The sequence below is a fragment of the Odontesthes bonariensis genome, chromosome 17 (assembly GCF_027942865.1).
Source record: "Odontesthes bonariensis isolate fOdoBon6 chromosome 17, fOdoBon6.hap1, whole genome shotgun sequence".
Taxonomy (NCBI): domain Eukaryota; kingdom Metazoa; phylum Chordata; class Actinopteri; order Atheriniformes; family Atherinopsidae; genus Odontesthes; species Odontesthes bonariensis.
Window position 1 is genome coordinate 22,576,737 of NC_134522.1, and position 17,086 is coordinate 22,593,822.

General features: G+C 42.7%; 3 protein-coding genes and 1 non-coding gene across 5 annotated transcripts; 2 read left to right on the forward strand and 2 right to left on the reverse strand.

The window, feature by feature from the left end:
• The first annotated feature begins 103 nt into the window (after positions 1 to 103).
• Positions 104 to 3,414, forward strand: stx11a (syntaxin 11a). The gene is made up of 2 exons (XM_075447721.1): positions 104 to 291; positions 1,989 to 3,414. Exon 2 carries the CDS (start codon positions 1,994 to 1,996, stop codon positions 2,879 to 2,881), a length of 888 nt encoding a protein of 295 aa, XP_075303836.1. The 5' UTR covers positions 104 to 291; positions 1,989 to 1,993; the 3' UTR covers positions 2,882 to 3,414.
• A 619-nt stretch (positions 3,415 to 4,033) lies between these two features.
• Positions 4,034 to 4,116, forward strand: trnal-uaa (transfer RNA leucine (anticodon UAA)). The gene has a single exon. It is a non-coding gene; the product is annotated as a tRNA-Leu (tRNA).
• Positions 4,117 to 4,942: 826 nt separating this feature from the next.
• Positions 4,943 to 10,594, reverse strand: fbxo30a (F-box protein 30a). Of its 2 annotated transcripts, none has more exons than XM_075448279.1 (3): positions 10,410 to 10,594; positions 7,574 to 9,641; positions 4,943 to 7,447 (listed from the first exon to the last, which is right to left on the reverse strand). In XM_075448279.1, exons 2-3 carry the CDS (start codon positions 9,584 to 9,586, stop codon positions 7,244 to 7,246), a joined length of 2,217 nt encoding a protein of 738 aa, XP_075304394.1. In that variant the 5' UTR covers positions 9,587 to 9,641; positions 10,410 to 10,594; the 3' UTR covers positions 4,943 to 7,243. The 2 variants fall into 2 exon arrangements, with proteins under 2 accessions (XP_075304394.1, XP_075304393.1); XM_075448278.1 differs by having other exon boundaries at positions 10,373 to 10,594.
• A 354-nt stretch (positions 10,595 to 10,948) lies between these two features.
• LOC142366255 (alpha-tectorin) lies at positions 10,949 to 16,578 on the reverse strand. The gene is made up of 9 exons (XM_075448087.1): positions 16,299 to 16,578; positions 15,477 to 15,565; positions 15,256 to 15,360; positions 13,186 to 13,346; positions 12,967 to 13,102; positions 12,500 to 12,594; positions 11,712 to 11,880; positions 11,392 to 11,506; positions 10,949 to 11,282 (listed from the first exon to the last, which is right to left on the reverse strand). Exons 1-9 carry the CDS (start codon positions 16,384 to 16,386, stop codon positions 11,107 to 11,109), a joined length of 1,134 nt encoding a protein of 377 aa, XP_075304202.1. The 5' UTR covers positions 16,387 to 16,578; the 3' UTR covers positions 10,949 to 11,106.
• Between the last annotated feature and the right edge of the window lie 508 nt (positions 16,579 to 17,086).

The following is a 17,086-nucleotide window of genomic DNA, read 5'->3' on the forward strand; positions in this document are numbered from 1 at the left end:
GTGGTTGTTGTTGTTTTGTGCGCGTGCGCGCTCTGAAACGATGGGATGGATCTTCTTCCTGGACTCAAAACAGAGAAGCGGTGATGAGTTTAATATATGCAGGGGAGAAGGCGTGACCTTCCGCGTTAGTACCCGCTGCACCGTGAGACCTCCTAACTTTAGTTGACTGGATGGCAGATGTTGAAATTCATGTGTAACCGAGAGAAAAAGAGGAAATGAGTCTTTCTTTGATCGCTTCTTCTACTTTAGCGAGTTGAACAGAGTAGCACCGCTGGAAGACAACGCAAAGAGGTATGTAGACTTTGTTATATGCGATAATTAGGTCAAACAAAATCACTCCATTGGTTTATAAAGTGACTCAGGCTGATATGTGTTCACTGCTTGCGGCTGTTGGCAGGTATTTCTATTTCCTCCTGATGTTCTCCTGTCGTGACAAAAGATGCTTTCCTGACTCTGCTGTGATTATTTGATACAACTAAACACATTCAAGCGTTATGCAGGCTGCATCTGCGTAACAGTTTCTCTCTGTCGAAGCTGAAATGAATTTATAGCTGAGGGCGTCACGTCTGAGGAAGTAACCCATCAGTTTCCTCTCTATAAAAACTCAGAGAGAACATCTTAAATTGATACAAGAGGATTCTATTAATAGTTTGATAAAGTCCATATCAAAACGACCAATGGGGCGTCTCTTCTGATCTCAGTCTTTCAGGTTTACACAATGAAAATACGCAAAAGAACGCAGTCCATCCCTCTTCCCTCCTGTTGGGATACAATATATTTAAAACGTAATAAATGACAAAAATGGTCAAAAATGCTTGAAAATGACTTAAAGAACCGCCTGTAGAAAATATTTTGAATTCACATGTGTGTTTTTTCCACCATGTAGTCTGTCTGTGGAAAAACAGTGGCATCACTGGCAAAAAAAAAAAAAAAACCTGCCACCTCTGGTCCCCAATTTTGGGAGGCTGTGAGTAAAGAAGGCAAAAAAGATCAAGGGGATTTTATTTTACTCCTTTTATTTCTTTTCTTTTAAAAAAAAAAACAAAAACAGAAGGCAGTCAAGGCAGATGGTCCTCTTTATTTTTGATCTTTATCTTGCTTCCTGACCTGAAAGCACTTTTCCCTCCTCTGTCAGCAAACTGTTACTGGTGATCAGTCCACGCCAGCTTAATTGTGCCCCCCTCTTTTCTCAAAACAAACACTTTACTCTTTGCCAAAAGATTGTATTTTAGCTTCATGAGCTTCACAGGACTTCTCCTGTTACACTCATCCAGAGGTTTGGATTTCTACCTTTCTACCTAATGAGGCGGCTAACCTCATTTAAAGGACCAGAATTTAAACCCTGCTGTTCCCGTTAACTGCAGCTTCTCCAACGCATTGCAGATTGAGGAAATTAACGTTTACAAATTTCACAAAATAAAAATGCGCAAATCCTGCTTCAAGTGTTGAAGAGAATCTTTCGTCTTTAACTTTTACGTATTTTGCAGATCAGTTCATCCTTTTTCTCACTTTCAGGGTCACAGTAACATTTCCATGCCACGTATGGGCGTAGTTTTGACATGTTTTATAAAGTGCTCTGGTTTTGCGTCATCAAAGGCTTACAAAATTAGCCAGTTAGGAGAGTTATGAGATTATTCATGGGAGAGTTAGAAAAGCTTTTAAAAGGGTGGTTGGTGGCGTAGTGGGTACAGCAGGCGCCCCATGTGCTGAGGTACAGTCCTCGCTGCAGCTGGCCCCGGTTCGAATCCTGCATCAGATGGCCCTTTGCTGCATGTCATTCCCCCTCTCTCTGCTTCCTGTCTCTCTTCAACTATCCTGTCCATTAAAGGCATAAAAGCCCCAAAAATAAATTATAAGAAAAGCTTTTAAACATTTGAGTTCATAGGATAGGTATTATCAGTGACAGGGAACATCCACATTTCATTTGAATGTCAAAGTGAAGTATTCCTTCATAGAAATTGGTTAAAGAGCCTTGACTCCCCTTGCAGGTGAAATGAAGGACCGACTGGGTGAGCTGCAGACCTTCGTCTCTAAGCCTGCTGAGGAGGAGTACAAGTCTGAGGGGAACCAGAACCCCAACACTGATGATGAGGAGCTTCTGGAGCAGCACGCTGTGGTGTTCGAGGGTGAGGATGTGATGGACAGCATCTACAAAGAGGCCCAAGCGATGAGGAAGGAGATGCTGTTGCTCAAAATGGACGTGAAGCGTCTGGGGAAGCAGAACACCAGGTTCCTCACGTCAGTCCGGAGGATCAGCAGCATCAAGAGGGATTCCAGCGCGCTGGGTCGGGACATCAAGGCCAGAGGGGAGGCTATTTATGCGCGGGTGGAGAAGCTGGGGAAGTTAAGCAAGGAGCTGGAGGAGGAACACGGCTCTACGTCGGCTGTGGCTCGGATGGTGCGCTCGCAATACGTGTCTCTGACCAGCGCCTTCCACGAGGCCATCTCTGAGTACAACGAGGCTGAAATGGCCCAGCGGGAGAACTGCAAGACCCGCATTCAGAGGCAAGCAGAGATCATGGGCAAGGAGGTGAGCAGGGAGCAAATAGAGGAGATGATCGAGACGGGGAAGTGGAACGTTTTCTCGGATAATCTCCTGCTGGAGGGGAGGACTGCGAAATCTGCTCTGAACGAGATTGAGAACAGGCACAAGGAGCTCCTGGAGCTGGAGGGCCGCATTCGGGACATTCATGAGCTCTTCTTCCAGATGGCTCGGCTGGTGGAGGAGCAGGGCTGCATGCTGGACAACATAGAGGCAAACGTTGGGGCAACTCAGGACTACGTTGTCAAGGCCTCAGCTCAGATCAAGCAGGCTGTGAAGTACAAGAAAAACAATCCGTGCAAGAAACTGTTTTGCTGCTGCTTCCCGTGCTGTAAATGAGCTTTTTTTTTTTTAGATTCCAAAGGGCTTCCTTTCATATTTCCAGTCGCATATTTGATTGGTTTCTGTATATATGCGCTCTCAAATGTAGCATCGTCTACAGTTGTAGACAGCTTTGTCTAAATTTCACACTCAAGGGCCCTTTTCGTCTCTGTGCTGGTTTAAGAAGAAGGCACAGTCACCGTAAACCACACGTTCATATGCAAATGCATACAGTGAGATATGGTTGTTACATTTCCGGACTGTTATTTTGGATGCCCCCTTTGTGACTTCTCTAAAGATAGCTAAGCTTTTATTTCATGCAAGACCCTCAGCTTTGTCCTACAACTTTTTAGCTTCGCAAGTTCTGTCATGTTACATGGGATATTTAAGCTAGTAAAGTATGATTAATTTTTAAATAACTGCCTTAGAGTGGCTAGTTTGGACAGCCTGAATGTAATAGCATGAGAATGGAAATAAATGTTCTTACTGCAGCCGTTGCTTAACAGGTCTTTGGAAACACATAAAGGTCTCTGACTGCGGTTAGCTGGGGAGGAGAGATATATTTCCGTGGATTGCACAACCACATGCAGACCAGCCTCATTTCTCAGCAGCTGTTTTGTTACCTCTCGTGACAGAGCGGGTCATCTTTGTTCAGTGAAGAACTGATGTCATTTTCAACCAGTAGCACACAGCCAAAGTTGATTGCATCTGCACAATAGGGCAGGTTTTCTCATACAAGTGAAGCTGAATCAGTGTGTGTATACCGCACGTTCACTCTGGCAGTGCGACAAAAAACAGAGAGAAGGTGGGTAGCAGGTTTGTGAGGCCTTCTGCATCTGGCTGTCCTGTGAGTGAGATGGTGAAATCTCCTGTGTGTCACACACTGAAGGGGAAGTTCCAGGTGTCAGCTGGTAGTTTGAGCATGACTCAGACAGTCATACTGTGCTTGAAAGTCACCAGTGGGTGTTTCTTTTTAAAATGAACCACCTCAGTGTTGAAATGAGTTTCAGGGCTGCAATGATTGCACCTCCTTGGCAGCAATGTTGTGTTGTGGCTTGTGGGGACATTTGCAGGCAGCATGGCTGGTTTTATTTGAACCTTTGTGCTATGACAGTACCCAGATAGGTTGCCCATTGTGGTCAGAAAGTCATCCTTTTTAATGTGTAAAGCATCAGGATGACCGAGTGGTTAAGGTGTTGGACTTAAGATCCAATGGACAAACGTCCTCGTGGGTTCGAACCCCACTCCTGATAGGAAATTTTAGAAGGAATTAAAACTGAATTATATAGAGTATTAAGTAGAATACCACCCGTTCCCAACTGTCATGGCTTAGCTTCGCGTATGAGCGAAAATCTAATGTCAACTACCAAAGCTTTCGAGGATGCAAACATCACCTGTTTGGAAATATTTAGACTTTATTTACGACATCAGCTTAGAGGGCATGGCTTTATTAGAGATTTGGATTCATTTAAAAAAATGTCATTGTTATTAGTATGACTTATGTCATATTTCCACACAATGCTTCATTGTAATGCCTCTAAACGACATCTCGGCCGGTGTTTTCACATACCTGTGCGTTTATATGCGAGTCAAGCGTCCTTCCATTCCTTTTAACAGCCCTAATCAATTGGTCCTTTTTTTCTTATCTGCAGAATTTATTGCGACTGGAAAATTTTTAACTTTTGCGGTGGACTGTAGGGAGAGACTGTGCTGTGCTCCCGAAAGTTAAATAAACGTAGTAGCGAGCTAGGTTGACTCACTATTAGCTTGAGAAACAGTTATACTTTGCACTTCCTGTGTTGTCTCGTAAGAGTAGGAGGCACCCATAAGAGTTGGTTTTTATCTGTCTCGTCGTGCACCAAACTCATTTAAACTGTAATACAAAAATAGATGACACACTAATCACCTGTTTAAAAAAAACGAAAAAAAAAACAAAAACCTTTTCACTCGTGAAAAAGTAACGATTTGGCGCCATCTAGTTGTAAGAGCTGGAATATTCAAAAATCAGATTCTCACTTCTTTTAATCTATTTATTTTTATATTTATTTCTCACTGTAGTAAAAGACATAAATATTCAACAGCTAGAGAGATTGAACATTTTAATATTACCAGAGGAAGGATGGGAGATCACTTAGGTCCAGAGTGTTTAATTATGTTGGTGTAGCACCGTGGTACAAAAAGAAAATAGTTTCAATTCTTGTATTAGGGTATCTGTTACTGCACACCTGGCCTACATGTATGACATACTGTGCATTCAAATGTATTTATACCATAACCAGGCAGCTCCAGGATAGGAACCAGGGTAGCAGCAGTAGCATTAAAAGTCAGGACAATTTAAAAATTGAGTCTCTTTATTAAATTGCTTCAAAAGTCAAACAAATGAAGCTGGCATAGTGTGGTGGAAAAAAACCCACTTCAACAGGAGTGAAAAATTCTAAATACTGATAAAATGTGGACAAACTCCAGGTGCAAAGATTGACTGCATGGCTGAAATCAAGAGGTGATCTGCAGCTGAAAACCTCATTTGCGTCACATTGATATGAGTCAAAACAGAACAAAAGATTGATTTATGCTCAGTGTCCCAATTTACTCATTCATACATTTGACAGATTTAAATCCGAACACTGAGCATGAGCACGTGATGAGGTTTAGTTACAGTTCCTGCTTTTACAAGATTTAAAAAAAAACCAAAAACTATGTAAAAAAAAAAAAAAATGACTTAATGCATGCTGCCTGAGAAAAAAACTGTAAAAATGAGTCTGCAACTCGACTGATTAACACATTTTTTCAAAACTCACACGCAAACTCAAGCAAAGACAACCTCCGCTTCAGGATTTCAGTTTCACGGTCCACGCAGTCATGTGCAAATCGATAATTCACATGTAGACCTAAGTGAGGCAGAGTACCAGTACAAAAATAAGAAACAGACCACACATGGATTGAAACTAATGAATAAAAAGACAGCTTTGCATTGACGTAGTTTGGGCTTTACATCAAACTCTAAAAAAATACATATAAAAACACCACAAAAACACACTCAAAGCTTTCATCACAACTAGGTTCCTTTTTCAACAGTTTCTGTATTCAAAACAACATATTCATGTGCTGTCAGATCTCGATTTTTCTTTGCCAGTGAGCCTGTTTCAGTCTGAGAGCCCACAAAAAACCAAGTGGCTAACAAGCTGGTGCATCATTCTCAACTATTTTTTCTCCACTGAGACAAAGCTACAACCCTGAGACACCGTGAATACAAACAAGGTGGGCATGTAGTGCCAAAACATATACGACCGTGATAAATAATCCAGATGAATATAATTAGTGACGCCCACAACTGGAGCGAGGTGTGTGCCCGTTACATTTCCTAAAACCTGGCCTGCAGGGGTTTTTTGAGGTCCGACTCTGAGGGGGAAGGAAACCGAGCTTCCTGCTTGTCAACCACAGTCCCTGACATATTCATCAAGTACATTCATTATTTTTTGCTTGCTACCTTTAGATTTTTTTGTAGAAAAGAACCTACAAACGGGTGCTGGTTTGTCAAAAGTAGCTGGTAGTAAACAAAAAAAAAGAAAAAAGGCTGGAGAATAGTGTTGCTTTATGTCAGACCCTGACTAACATGCCAGCCCACGAGTCAGAAAAGAGAGGAGAGGACAGCGGACCATCCTCGGGGTGATGATGCTGATGAGCAGCGACCAACATCCACGCTTTGATCATCCTGTAAAATGGCTTACATCTGGCACAGATGTTTGGTCAGTCTTAATATGTACTATTGAAGCCATGAAATCTCTATGTTCTAACAAGTACACACATGGTCACTCTAGATATCAGGAGAAGATGTAAAACGGTGCAAGATACCAGTAAACCGTTCCAGCTAGAGGCTGTAGAGAAATCTCACCGAGATGTTCCCAACAACCTTCGTGACTAGAAAATCAAGTGTATCTTAAATTAAGGCTCTACTCTTACCACAAGTGCAGCACAGTACTGACTTTTTGATATAAACAGTTCTTCTTGTTGTTTTTTTTTTTAAATCCAACTGAAAAACACACGATTATTTACACATCAGAGTAGATCGGTGTACAGCTTCAGTAAAGTGGTATTAATAAATCCATCCGAGTGGAGGATACAAGGCTTGCATTTCGATATGCAGGTTTACAGTCTTGATCTGAGACTACAGCGGCCACAGCTGAAATAAAAACTGGCTCGCTACCAACTTTGTCTTATTCGTGGGACTGAGAAGCGAAAAGCAACAAATAGCTTATAATGCTCCACCAGGAGTTTTCTTTTCGAGGCATAATGGGACAAATGTCTGTAAACACTAGAGGAAAATACACGTGGATTAGAGTTCTTATGGTCACAGAAACGTCCAAAGGATGACCTCTTCAGTTACGCTACTGGTTTGAGAACTGATCGTAAACACCTCCCCTCTTTTGTGAGCTCTCTGGTGAAACACATGCACGGCAGAGGGATTGCTTCCTCCCGACGAGAAATCGTGTTAAACTTGCACTTCTTCAGGTGGTCGGCCATGCTGGCGATGTTAGCAAACTTCCACTCGTTCACTGTGCCGAAAGCTGTGCTGAACCGCCACACCTGAAGGAAAAGACAAAAATCGATTACTCACTATGTGGTGAGCACAAGACAAAAGACAAGTTAAACTCATACCCGTTGTTTAAAAAAAAATAATAATAAAAATTTGACCATATAGCGAGTTCTAACCTTATCTGTGATCTGCCATGAAGGAGACCCGTCAGCACGCCGTTTCTTCTCCCACAGCAGAACGACCATGCCGCGCATCTGGAGCAGGCTAGCGCACACATCCCTCATGGTGCGGGACGCTCTGGACAGTTGGCACAGACTGAAGCTGTCCAGAAAACTTGCTACATGTTGTAACACTTCAAATGGAAGACTGCTGAACTGATCACAATGAGAGCCAATGAGGTGGATCTTCCTTGAGAGGTTGTCTCCAGCTTTCAGGGGCACACCAGGCTGCACCCCAAAAGAACCGAGGTGTCTGTCGTGGATGATTCGAAAGCCCTGCACTGATGGACAGAATCGTCTTTGAGAGTAGGTGCAGCCATAGTAGGCCAGGGGACAACGTTGCTCCATCCAACCATTGAGTCCAGCATGGATGTCCCCGTGAACGTTTTTGAAGTGAGATGAGAACTCATCCCGTCGGAACAGCTGCCCGCACACAAACGTGAACATGGAGCGCTGTTTGGTCTGATATCGGGCCACACACTCGAGCACTAGGTCCAGCCTGAGAGTGTGGAAGGGGCTGGGGTTGGAAAGCTGCGGATTGGCGTGATCGCAGGCTGAGGCTGACGCGATATCGCCCACCATGGTGTTGGTTGCAAGAATGGCTGAAGGGAAAGAGAATGTCTGCGTACCAAAGTCAATGTGGTAGCCATCAACAAACCGGCTGTCTGAGATTCCTCTGCCTCCCGGAGAATCACCGAGACAAAAGAGCAAAGCTGCAGTGATGAGATCGATGCCATGGAGGCCCATGGGGTCATCTGCTACCTCCAGGTCAGACGTGTCGACCGCTTTGTCCTCCATCTTTGCTCGAAACAAGTAGGGGTCTGACAGCAGGGCCCGACGTCCGTTAAATGTAAACATACTTATTCCTCTAAGCACTTCTACATTCTGTAGTTTACGCTCCAAACACCTGTACCGTAGTTCAGTGGGTAGGTGTTGCAAGAAGTTATTTCTCACATGATCGGATAACAGGAATGGCATTGGAGGTACAAGCGGGGCTTGTTGAGGCACAGGAGGTTCCAGTGCTACGACAGGTATGTAATTCTGAGGCATCTCAGGCCAAACAAGGTTGGAATCATTTATTGGTTCTTTCACTATGTCCTCCTTTTCTTCAAAAAACAACTCAACAAACTTATTTTCTTCAGCCCAGTCAATACAGTCTTCTTCTCCGTCTGTCCCCACAGCACAATTAACTCCACCTACTGCACCAAGCTCACACTCTGAATCAGTGTCACTCTCCTGCATTTCTACATTCTTCCCACCCTCAGCGACATACATACAATGTCTATCCCCATTTTCTCCATTATGGAGCGCCCCATTCTTATCAGCCTTTTCGCCATTTAAATTTCCAACAATTGCATCGATATCACTGGCATTAGCCAGGATGTCCAAGGCAGCAGCTAAACTTCTGCTCGTCTCCACCGAAGCCCTATACAACTCATTATAAGGTTCCTCCTCCATTTCCACTGTTCCACTACCCAACACTGTCTCCGGTAAACTCGATGCTGTGGCCATTTTGTCACTTTCATCTACCTCTTTATCCCCATTCTTTGAAACAGTGGTTGTGACCTTCAGGGACTCGAGCAACATCCTCTGATCCTGCAGCGCCAAAGCCATGTCTAGCTGCTCTACCTCATCACAGTCTTTGCTCAAGTTTTCATAGGACTTGCGATCAGCATAGCTCACAGGCCAGCGGTTCCACTCCATAGTGCAACATACTATACTCGCAGGGCACGTCTCAAGATGCTGTGCCATCCGTATCCTTGGGACGGTGAAGGGGCAGCCGAATCCACGATTTAAACAAGGCAGCCGCTCATATGGGCACAGCAGATGATGTTCCTCCAGCTTGCAAGAGTGGAAGACTGCCCCACAAACGAGAGGACAGCCGATGAGATCGCAGGAGACACCTGGCTCTGGTCTCACCATGCATCTTCTGTTGATACATTTCAGGCAGTGGGGGTGCAGGGTGTCCATTTTACTCTGCTTCTCCTTTGACCAACTGGCTCTAGCAGGGGCAAAGGATTCAACTCTGTAGACAAACAAACAAACATGGGTATTAGAACACTATAGTAACAATAACACAGTTGGCCTTCAAAGTATTATTTGGCTTGGTATGCATACGTGTTCTCTGCCACAGTTAGTGTAGTAAATATTGAGGCTGTTCAGCAACATTTCCCAACGCCTTTCTTACGTTTCATGGTGTCACCGGTTTGACCAGTGCAAACCTGAAGTTTGACCTTAAAGCTCTGACTCTTGCCTTTATTCGTGGAGTTTAGTGAAAAGAGGCCATTATTCCAACAGTTTGTCGCTTAGTTGCAACACAGCCACAAGGTGAATTCCTCTGATTCAAGAGCCTCTAGCTCATTCGATAGTGTTACTACTGTAAAGAGATTTGTGTAACCGAACAGTCATTTAAAGACCCGAAACAATGCCAATGTAAGTCCAAACAACAACGTAACACAGGAGAGCTATTGTTAAAGTCTTTGCTACCTTAGCCAGAAACAGCAAAGTTACGCAAGCACAGCTGGCAGGTTAACAGACGGCTAAAAACAAAAACAGTAATAGTTAGTTAATCAACATCAACAAGTTATAATGTATCCAATAATATAACTATATGCTGGTTATTCATACAAAGCTGTTTTCATGATAAAAGCGTAACCGATAGAGGGAAACCAATACAATACAAAACATTCAAGTTTACAAGCTAAACAAAAGAACATCAACAACTCAGCCAGCTAGTTAGCATTAGCCGCTACTTACTTTGTTAGCTAGCCGGTAGCTTCTGGAAACAGCTTACCGGAGTTACGGAGTATCCAAGTGGTTTTCCTTTATACTTTATCCTTTAAATTAGTTCTGACGATGTCAACAAGGTAGGAACTATGGCTACATAAGCAGCTCGCAGTTTTAAATGTGCCCAAATCTTCTTATGTTATGAACTGGCTGCAGCTGGTTCAGTGGCTCTGAGTCCTTCGCTGCTCTGAGTCGGACGGTCGGAGGTGTGTTGATCCTGGTTTGGGGCGCCGCGGTACTACGTCATCACGTAAAGTGACCTGTCATTCAGGTTTATGGGCGCAGGCCTTCTAGAGAGCACTGAAATAGACAGACTGGGGAATACCCCGAGGACATGTATTCACTTTAAAATATATGTGACAATGTTTTAGGATTTTTGATAGACACAGACACGCACCAATAACATGCATTTTTCTTCATATCAATCTAACTGAAAAAAAACTAACAATAACTTGATCTTGAGTATGATATATACTATTTTTCTATGACATTGGCTTCCGTGATCACCCAAGATTTGTGAAGAACACATTAAAGCAGCACAAAAAATGACTTTATAAAGACGAAGTCTTTATTAATGTATCTTCTTACAAGTCAAGAAATTCACTTTATTAAACAAAAATACGCAATACTTCCACAATTACAAATTACACGCATGTGTCGTTCTCTATGTCCATTTGTCAGCTCCAGACCGTGAACTCCCTGATTCACGAGGCCACCTCAGAGATGTGGTGAATGTTAGACAGGGTGAGCTGTGCCTCCCGTGCTGGGTAGAAACGTCTGGAGCGAAGCCACAGCTTCCCAAACACCCCTGTGATCAGTAATAAGACGATCAGCAGCCCTCCGAGGACAAGAGTCTCTACTGGAGGGACTCCAGCAGCATCTACAGAGAAAAGGACACAGGTGCAACCATATTTATATGAAGCATTTTTAATATTAGAGTATTTGAGCTCTTAAAATCCGAAAGGCACAGTGATTATATAAATACACACTCATTTTGGGCTTTTCACTATCAGTCAGCAGTCGCCTGATTGGCCCATAAGACACTGTGTGGGACAATGGAACGTCCCTCCGTATTCTCAGTAATCCATCCTCAGCAGAACAGTTCTGAACAGAAAAAAAAGAATGCTGTTAGCTTCAGTTAGGAGTGACTTATAATTGAATCAAGGACAGCTTAAGCACCAGTTCATATGACAAAACGATTCAAAGCTGAGGCATCTATATTAAGTACATAAGCCTCATATATAGCAGGCAACTTGTCAGAACTGGCCTCTGTCTATCAGAGGTATGTATGTTGTGTGAGCTCACTCACAGGCTGGCACAGTCCCTGGCTGTTGTGGCAGATCTGGACATTGCAGTGAAGGAAGACATTGGTGTAAGAGCTGCCGACAAACTTAAACATTTGTATCCTGAACATGGCCTCTGGTCCCTCGCCATTCTTCAGCACACTAAGAGTCTGTTCATTTGTCAACACTGGACAACTAAAGAGGGGAGGAAAAAGATGTCAGGGAGGCCCGCTGATAGTGAAAGTTCTATTTAGAATGAAACAGAGTCCTTTTAAAGGGCAAAGAGGGAATCAGTTTGAGCTCATCTGGTGAATAGTAAAGCTCAGACAAAAACAAAATCAGATTATTGGAGGTGATTAAACATAAAGAGCAACATATTTGCTTTTTCCTTTTCTCTGGCACTGGGAAATCAGTGTGCACTTCACTGCCCTGCTGTTGCTAACAGTAGCAAATACTGCCTGGTTGTCAAGGGCATGCACAGCTGTTGAGTTGAAACGCATGTGGCCTCTCAGACAGGAATCACATGACCTGGCTCAGAGTTGTTATCTGGTGAGTGCTCTAGGCAACAAACTCTCTTATTACAGATTTCAACAGCACTCCTTTAAGAGGGCTTAAAGCTGTTTGCTACTATGGAGCAATGCTCCCACAGAGCAGGACACGAACAAGCTTCAAGATGTTTTAAGCACCTTGCACAAATAAAAATAAAAAATCTGACCAATTTATTCAAACATTCTGGGCTTTGAGACGAGAAGAGAGAAGAACCGCTTATGAAGATCAATATTAACTGCTTTGTTTAAACAGTCCCATGGCAAACCTGTCTCTGATGAAGGTGTACTGAATGTTGCTGTATGGATCACTGGTTGGTGTAGCCCAGCATCTCTCCATACGTAGTATCAGGTGAGCCGGTATCTATGAGACAGACCGGGTTAGATGGCAGTTGAGTCATTGTTTACTCAAGAAAAACAATATTACCATAATGAGCCATGATGTGCCAATTCATTGTAAGTAAACAACAGGTGGTTTGAACAACATGGAAGAGAAATGGTGCAGCTCTCATATGACTCTAGTCACGGGTGGAGTGTTAGATTTCCAGGATGAGTTAGGACATCTATCCATTAAAAGCATTGCTTAATGTTGGGAAACTTTGTGGTTAAACTAATCTTAAAACAAATCTGTCAATACTAAATACTTTCATGGGAATTTCTTTAAAAAATAGTCCTCTTACTAATGAAATGAAACTAATGAAAACTAATGAAACTAATGAATTTTCATGTTATCTACCATGAAAATTTTCACAAAGATGTTGTCCTCCAGAGTAAGTGACGGCACAGTAGTCCATCTGTCCTCAAAGGCTTCGTCTTTGTACAGCAACATTGACACCGAGAAATTCCCATCCTCTGTGTTGAGAGTGATGGTTCTGTAGGATTACAAACAGATGCATGCTCATAACAAATTCTTCCCTCGTTGGATCGGACATCACAAAAAAACTACTAAACTTACCGGACGTCCACTCTGATCATGTTTTCACCGCTGGGTTGTTGGACCATGTAGTTGATGGGGTAGCGGCACACGAATGTTATGTTGATGTAGTTTCGTGTGATGACATCCGAATAGTTATTGTGTATGGTGTTTACGAACATGATGTGCGTATCATCTGAGGTCTAAAGAGAGATCAGCAACGGGAAAAAAAAAATGCAAAAGTCAGTGGAGTGGCCAGTTTGAGTTCCTTTTCATCATTTTTAAAAGTAAACTGAGTTACTTTACAGTTGCAGAACGTTAGTAAGCACTTAAGCTAATTCGGGTGAAAACCACTGCAGAACTGCCACACACTGAAGGGGGAACTCGGAAGAGCAAGGTATCCCATATAATAAGGACATATTTCATTACATTTAATCTGACCCTCAAACCCTCATCTGTCTCACCAAAACACAACACATAATTACTTTTCACATACAGTGGTCTATATAATCTAGTGAATTCAAGTCTCCAGTTTAGTTGTGCAGGAAGTTTTCTCAGTGATTCGGAGATGGGCCGGAGATTATTTTCATTATAAATTCATCTCTGGATCATTTCCATGATAAAGGGATTAATTGTGAGGTCTATAAAAGCATGGTTAAAATAACTCCACTGATGTTTCCACCAGTATTGAAAGTGTTTTGTTTTTTTTCCCAAATGTCCAAAGGACATAATTAATCAAAGAAGGAAATTCTGACGCATAAGAGTTTTTACACCAAGCAAATGCAGTTCTACGTGTGAATCCGTTCAGAGGAAAACAAGGACAACATCCTTTCACACAGACTGCACATTCTGGTAAAGTAAATGATTTGAATATTTGAAAACCAGAAGATAAGAAGAGGGGAAAAAGGTGGTGTGTGAGCTCGGTCAAGGCTCCCACTGGATGAAGATGGAGGATTGTTTATGTGGTTAGATAGAGCGGCGTGAATCATCTTTTAGTGCTTTGAAGCCCACTGACTGACACAGACACAGCGAGCTTCAGAACTCCTCTGGCACTTAGACTTCTCACTCGGTAACACAAAGGAACACTGTTAGGATATTACTGAAACATAAGCAAGTACGCCGTCGCGTTTCAATAAAAATGTCTGACCTTTTATCCCAAGCATTCTCTCATGTCTTCTCTGACGACAGCGTTTACAAAGATCAACAGTCAAGGTGAAAGATAAGACTGACAGCTGTGGCATTCTTCTTCTTTAGCAACACCCGTCTTGTCCAGAGCAGGCTTGCTTTCCACTGCAGCGGGTGCAAAAACGTTTAAATGTGGAGTACTGCGAGATGTTCTCCTCGTTGAAAGCTGTGTTAACCTTTAACTTTCTTTAAAGTTTACGAGAGTGGCTGGATTAAAATGATCAGGGGGCTAGTTGGCAAGTGATTTACGGCCTTCCCATTCAGTGAACTTCAACAAATAATCAGCATTTCCATGTAAATCCTGATAATTTAGAGCTGCAGGGCCATTCAGGGTCCTCTTGGTGGTTTGAATGAGGCCCTCGGCTGTAATAGGGAGGAGGAACAACACTGCCCTTCTTTCTCGAGACAAACAGCCACTCCCCTCCTCTTTGCTCTTCACTCCTTTCTGCCTGTGCTTGGGAGTATGTGCCTTTCCCTCTCCATCTTGTTGTACTTGCTATGAGCCAATCCCAGAGTGCCCATATGAACACAGAGCCCCTCAGTCCACATTTACATTACCGCAGGGGAAAAAAAAGTGACATTATTTCTACTCTTATCTGAAGAGCAATAAACACCTACAAGTGGCTGCTTTTTTTGTGAGAAAATATCGTCACTTGATGGGAAAAGTTCCCACAAGAGTAGACATCGTAAAATAGCTAATTTATTATAATGGGGATTTTAGGTTACCTATAGTGGCAAAACCAAGAGTAGTTTGTCGTCAAAGCACTTAAAGCTGACGCCTCTTTCCCTTTGTGTTACGCCATTCTAAATGTCTGAGTTCACGTGCGACATTTGATTAATTAGACTCCTGAGTTCTCAATAAACGACCTGACCAGAAATCTACACAGCCTCCAAAATAAATGATTCGCTAAAGATTGATTATCATACCATTATGCTCCCGCAGTCTGAGAGATTTGTCTTTATCTTGAAAACATAGTCATCCCCGACTTCAACTCCACGGCACTCTGGATCGTTTAAATGCAAATCCCAAACCTGAAAGTAAAAGTAAATATTCACTTATTAAGACATGAAAAACATTGTTACTTTTTTGCTGCTTTTCTTAGTTATCTAGGGGAAAATACTGTGGAGTGTTGTTGGTGCTGACTTACATTAACCGGAGGCACTTTGTTGAGGAAGAAAGCACTCGGAATAACAACTTCCATGTGGTCGTTGGTACAAATAACCGTTTCATTGAGCTCTAATGGAGGGAAGAGTAAAAACAGAAACAAGCCAATGCAGATAAACCACTTCAAAGACAGAGATTCGGATGTTTTTTATGCTGAAAAGAAAACTGCTTTGTCTTTTTCTCTTCATCTCTTTAGAATGAACATCTTTATAGTGCAATGTACTTATTGCATCCTTACATACTCAAACCTCATGGAGAACTAATGTATTTGTCAAACTACCAATAACTTGAAAGTCAATGATAAAACATAATGAAGTATATTTACTCAAGCAACAGGGTAGTAACATTTTCTTTGACTTCAAACTTGATATATATATTTTGTCCTCCATGCAATATTTTATTGCAAAATAACTACTTTTCAAATGATGATTTTACATGCAAAATATAAAGATGAAGCAATAAATCACAAGTTAGCAGCTGCAGAACTCAAATACGGCTTACGTGTCCTCACGTAGAGAGCGACGGACTAACTTATCTTGCTTATACTATTGAACATGCAGAGAGAAGGTGATCGGAATATGGCTTCCGCTCGTACTGATCACACTTCCCTAGAGGAAGTAAAGACAAGGTGTAGACTTGGCTTGGAGGAATTACTTTGTGAGAATGTTTAAAAACCGGCAATCAAGGAAACCAAGGTTAACCAACAACATCCAGGATGAGAAATGCTTAAAAAAAAAACATGCACAGCTCGTTTCACCTTTGACATTAAATCTCCAGATGTGTTGTGCGTGCGGTGTACACTCACCCTCCTCTTCAGGCTCGAGATAGACTGCTGAGGTGACCATCCTCATGGTGAAGAGTAACCAGGCAAAAACCACACAGGCAGACGCCATCTTCCAAACACTCTCCCACTGGTTTCTCTCAGCTCAACCACTCCAATGGCTTTTGGCCCCCTCTCTGAAACTCTGAATCTTCTGGCCACTATTCCCCACAGCTCACTGTCACCACAAGACGTAGTACCCCTCTCTCGCTCCAACCCATGAAACACAGTTCTAATGAACTGGGAGCCTCCCTCCGGGCCTTAAAACACCAGCTTGAATGATGCCCCCCACCCCCCGACAACAATGAGATTCCGCACATGAATAGGGGCTCCTGAGGGGAGTCCAAGGTAACACGTATGACACCGCCTACTACGGTGATGTCCTCTTAGTAAACACCTTACAACAGTTTCTTACCACAGGGAGCAACAGGACGTCTGGTAACCATGTAAAGAGGAGCAGCAGCACAGGGCTGGTGGCGCTCTTTGTTGTCTGCATCTTTTGTCCGGGCACTTTTAAAATCTTTACTGGTGCGGGAATCCCAGTCAGTCAGGTGAAAAGAAACTCATTACGAGTCAAGGGCAATTCAGTGACAATGCAAAGGACCAGTTTGTATGTGAATGGACCATAAAGCACAAATAACGTGTGCAAGTGCAGGACATAAATGTGTTTTTTCAACACATTTAAAATAAGACAGTATCATATTAGACAGTATCAGCCACATAACAAACTTATCCAGGAACGTTTGTAAGAGGCAAATCAACGAAAAAGAGGA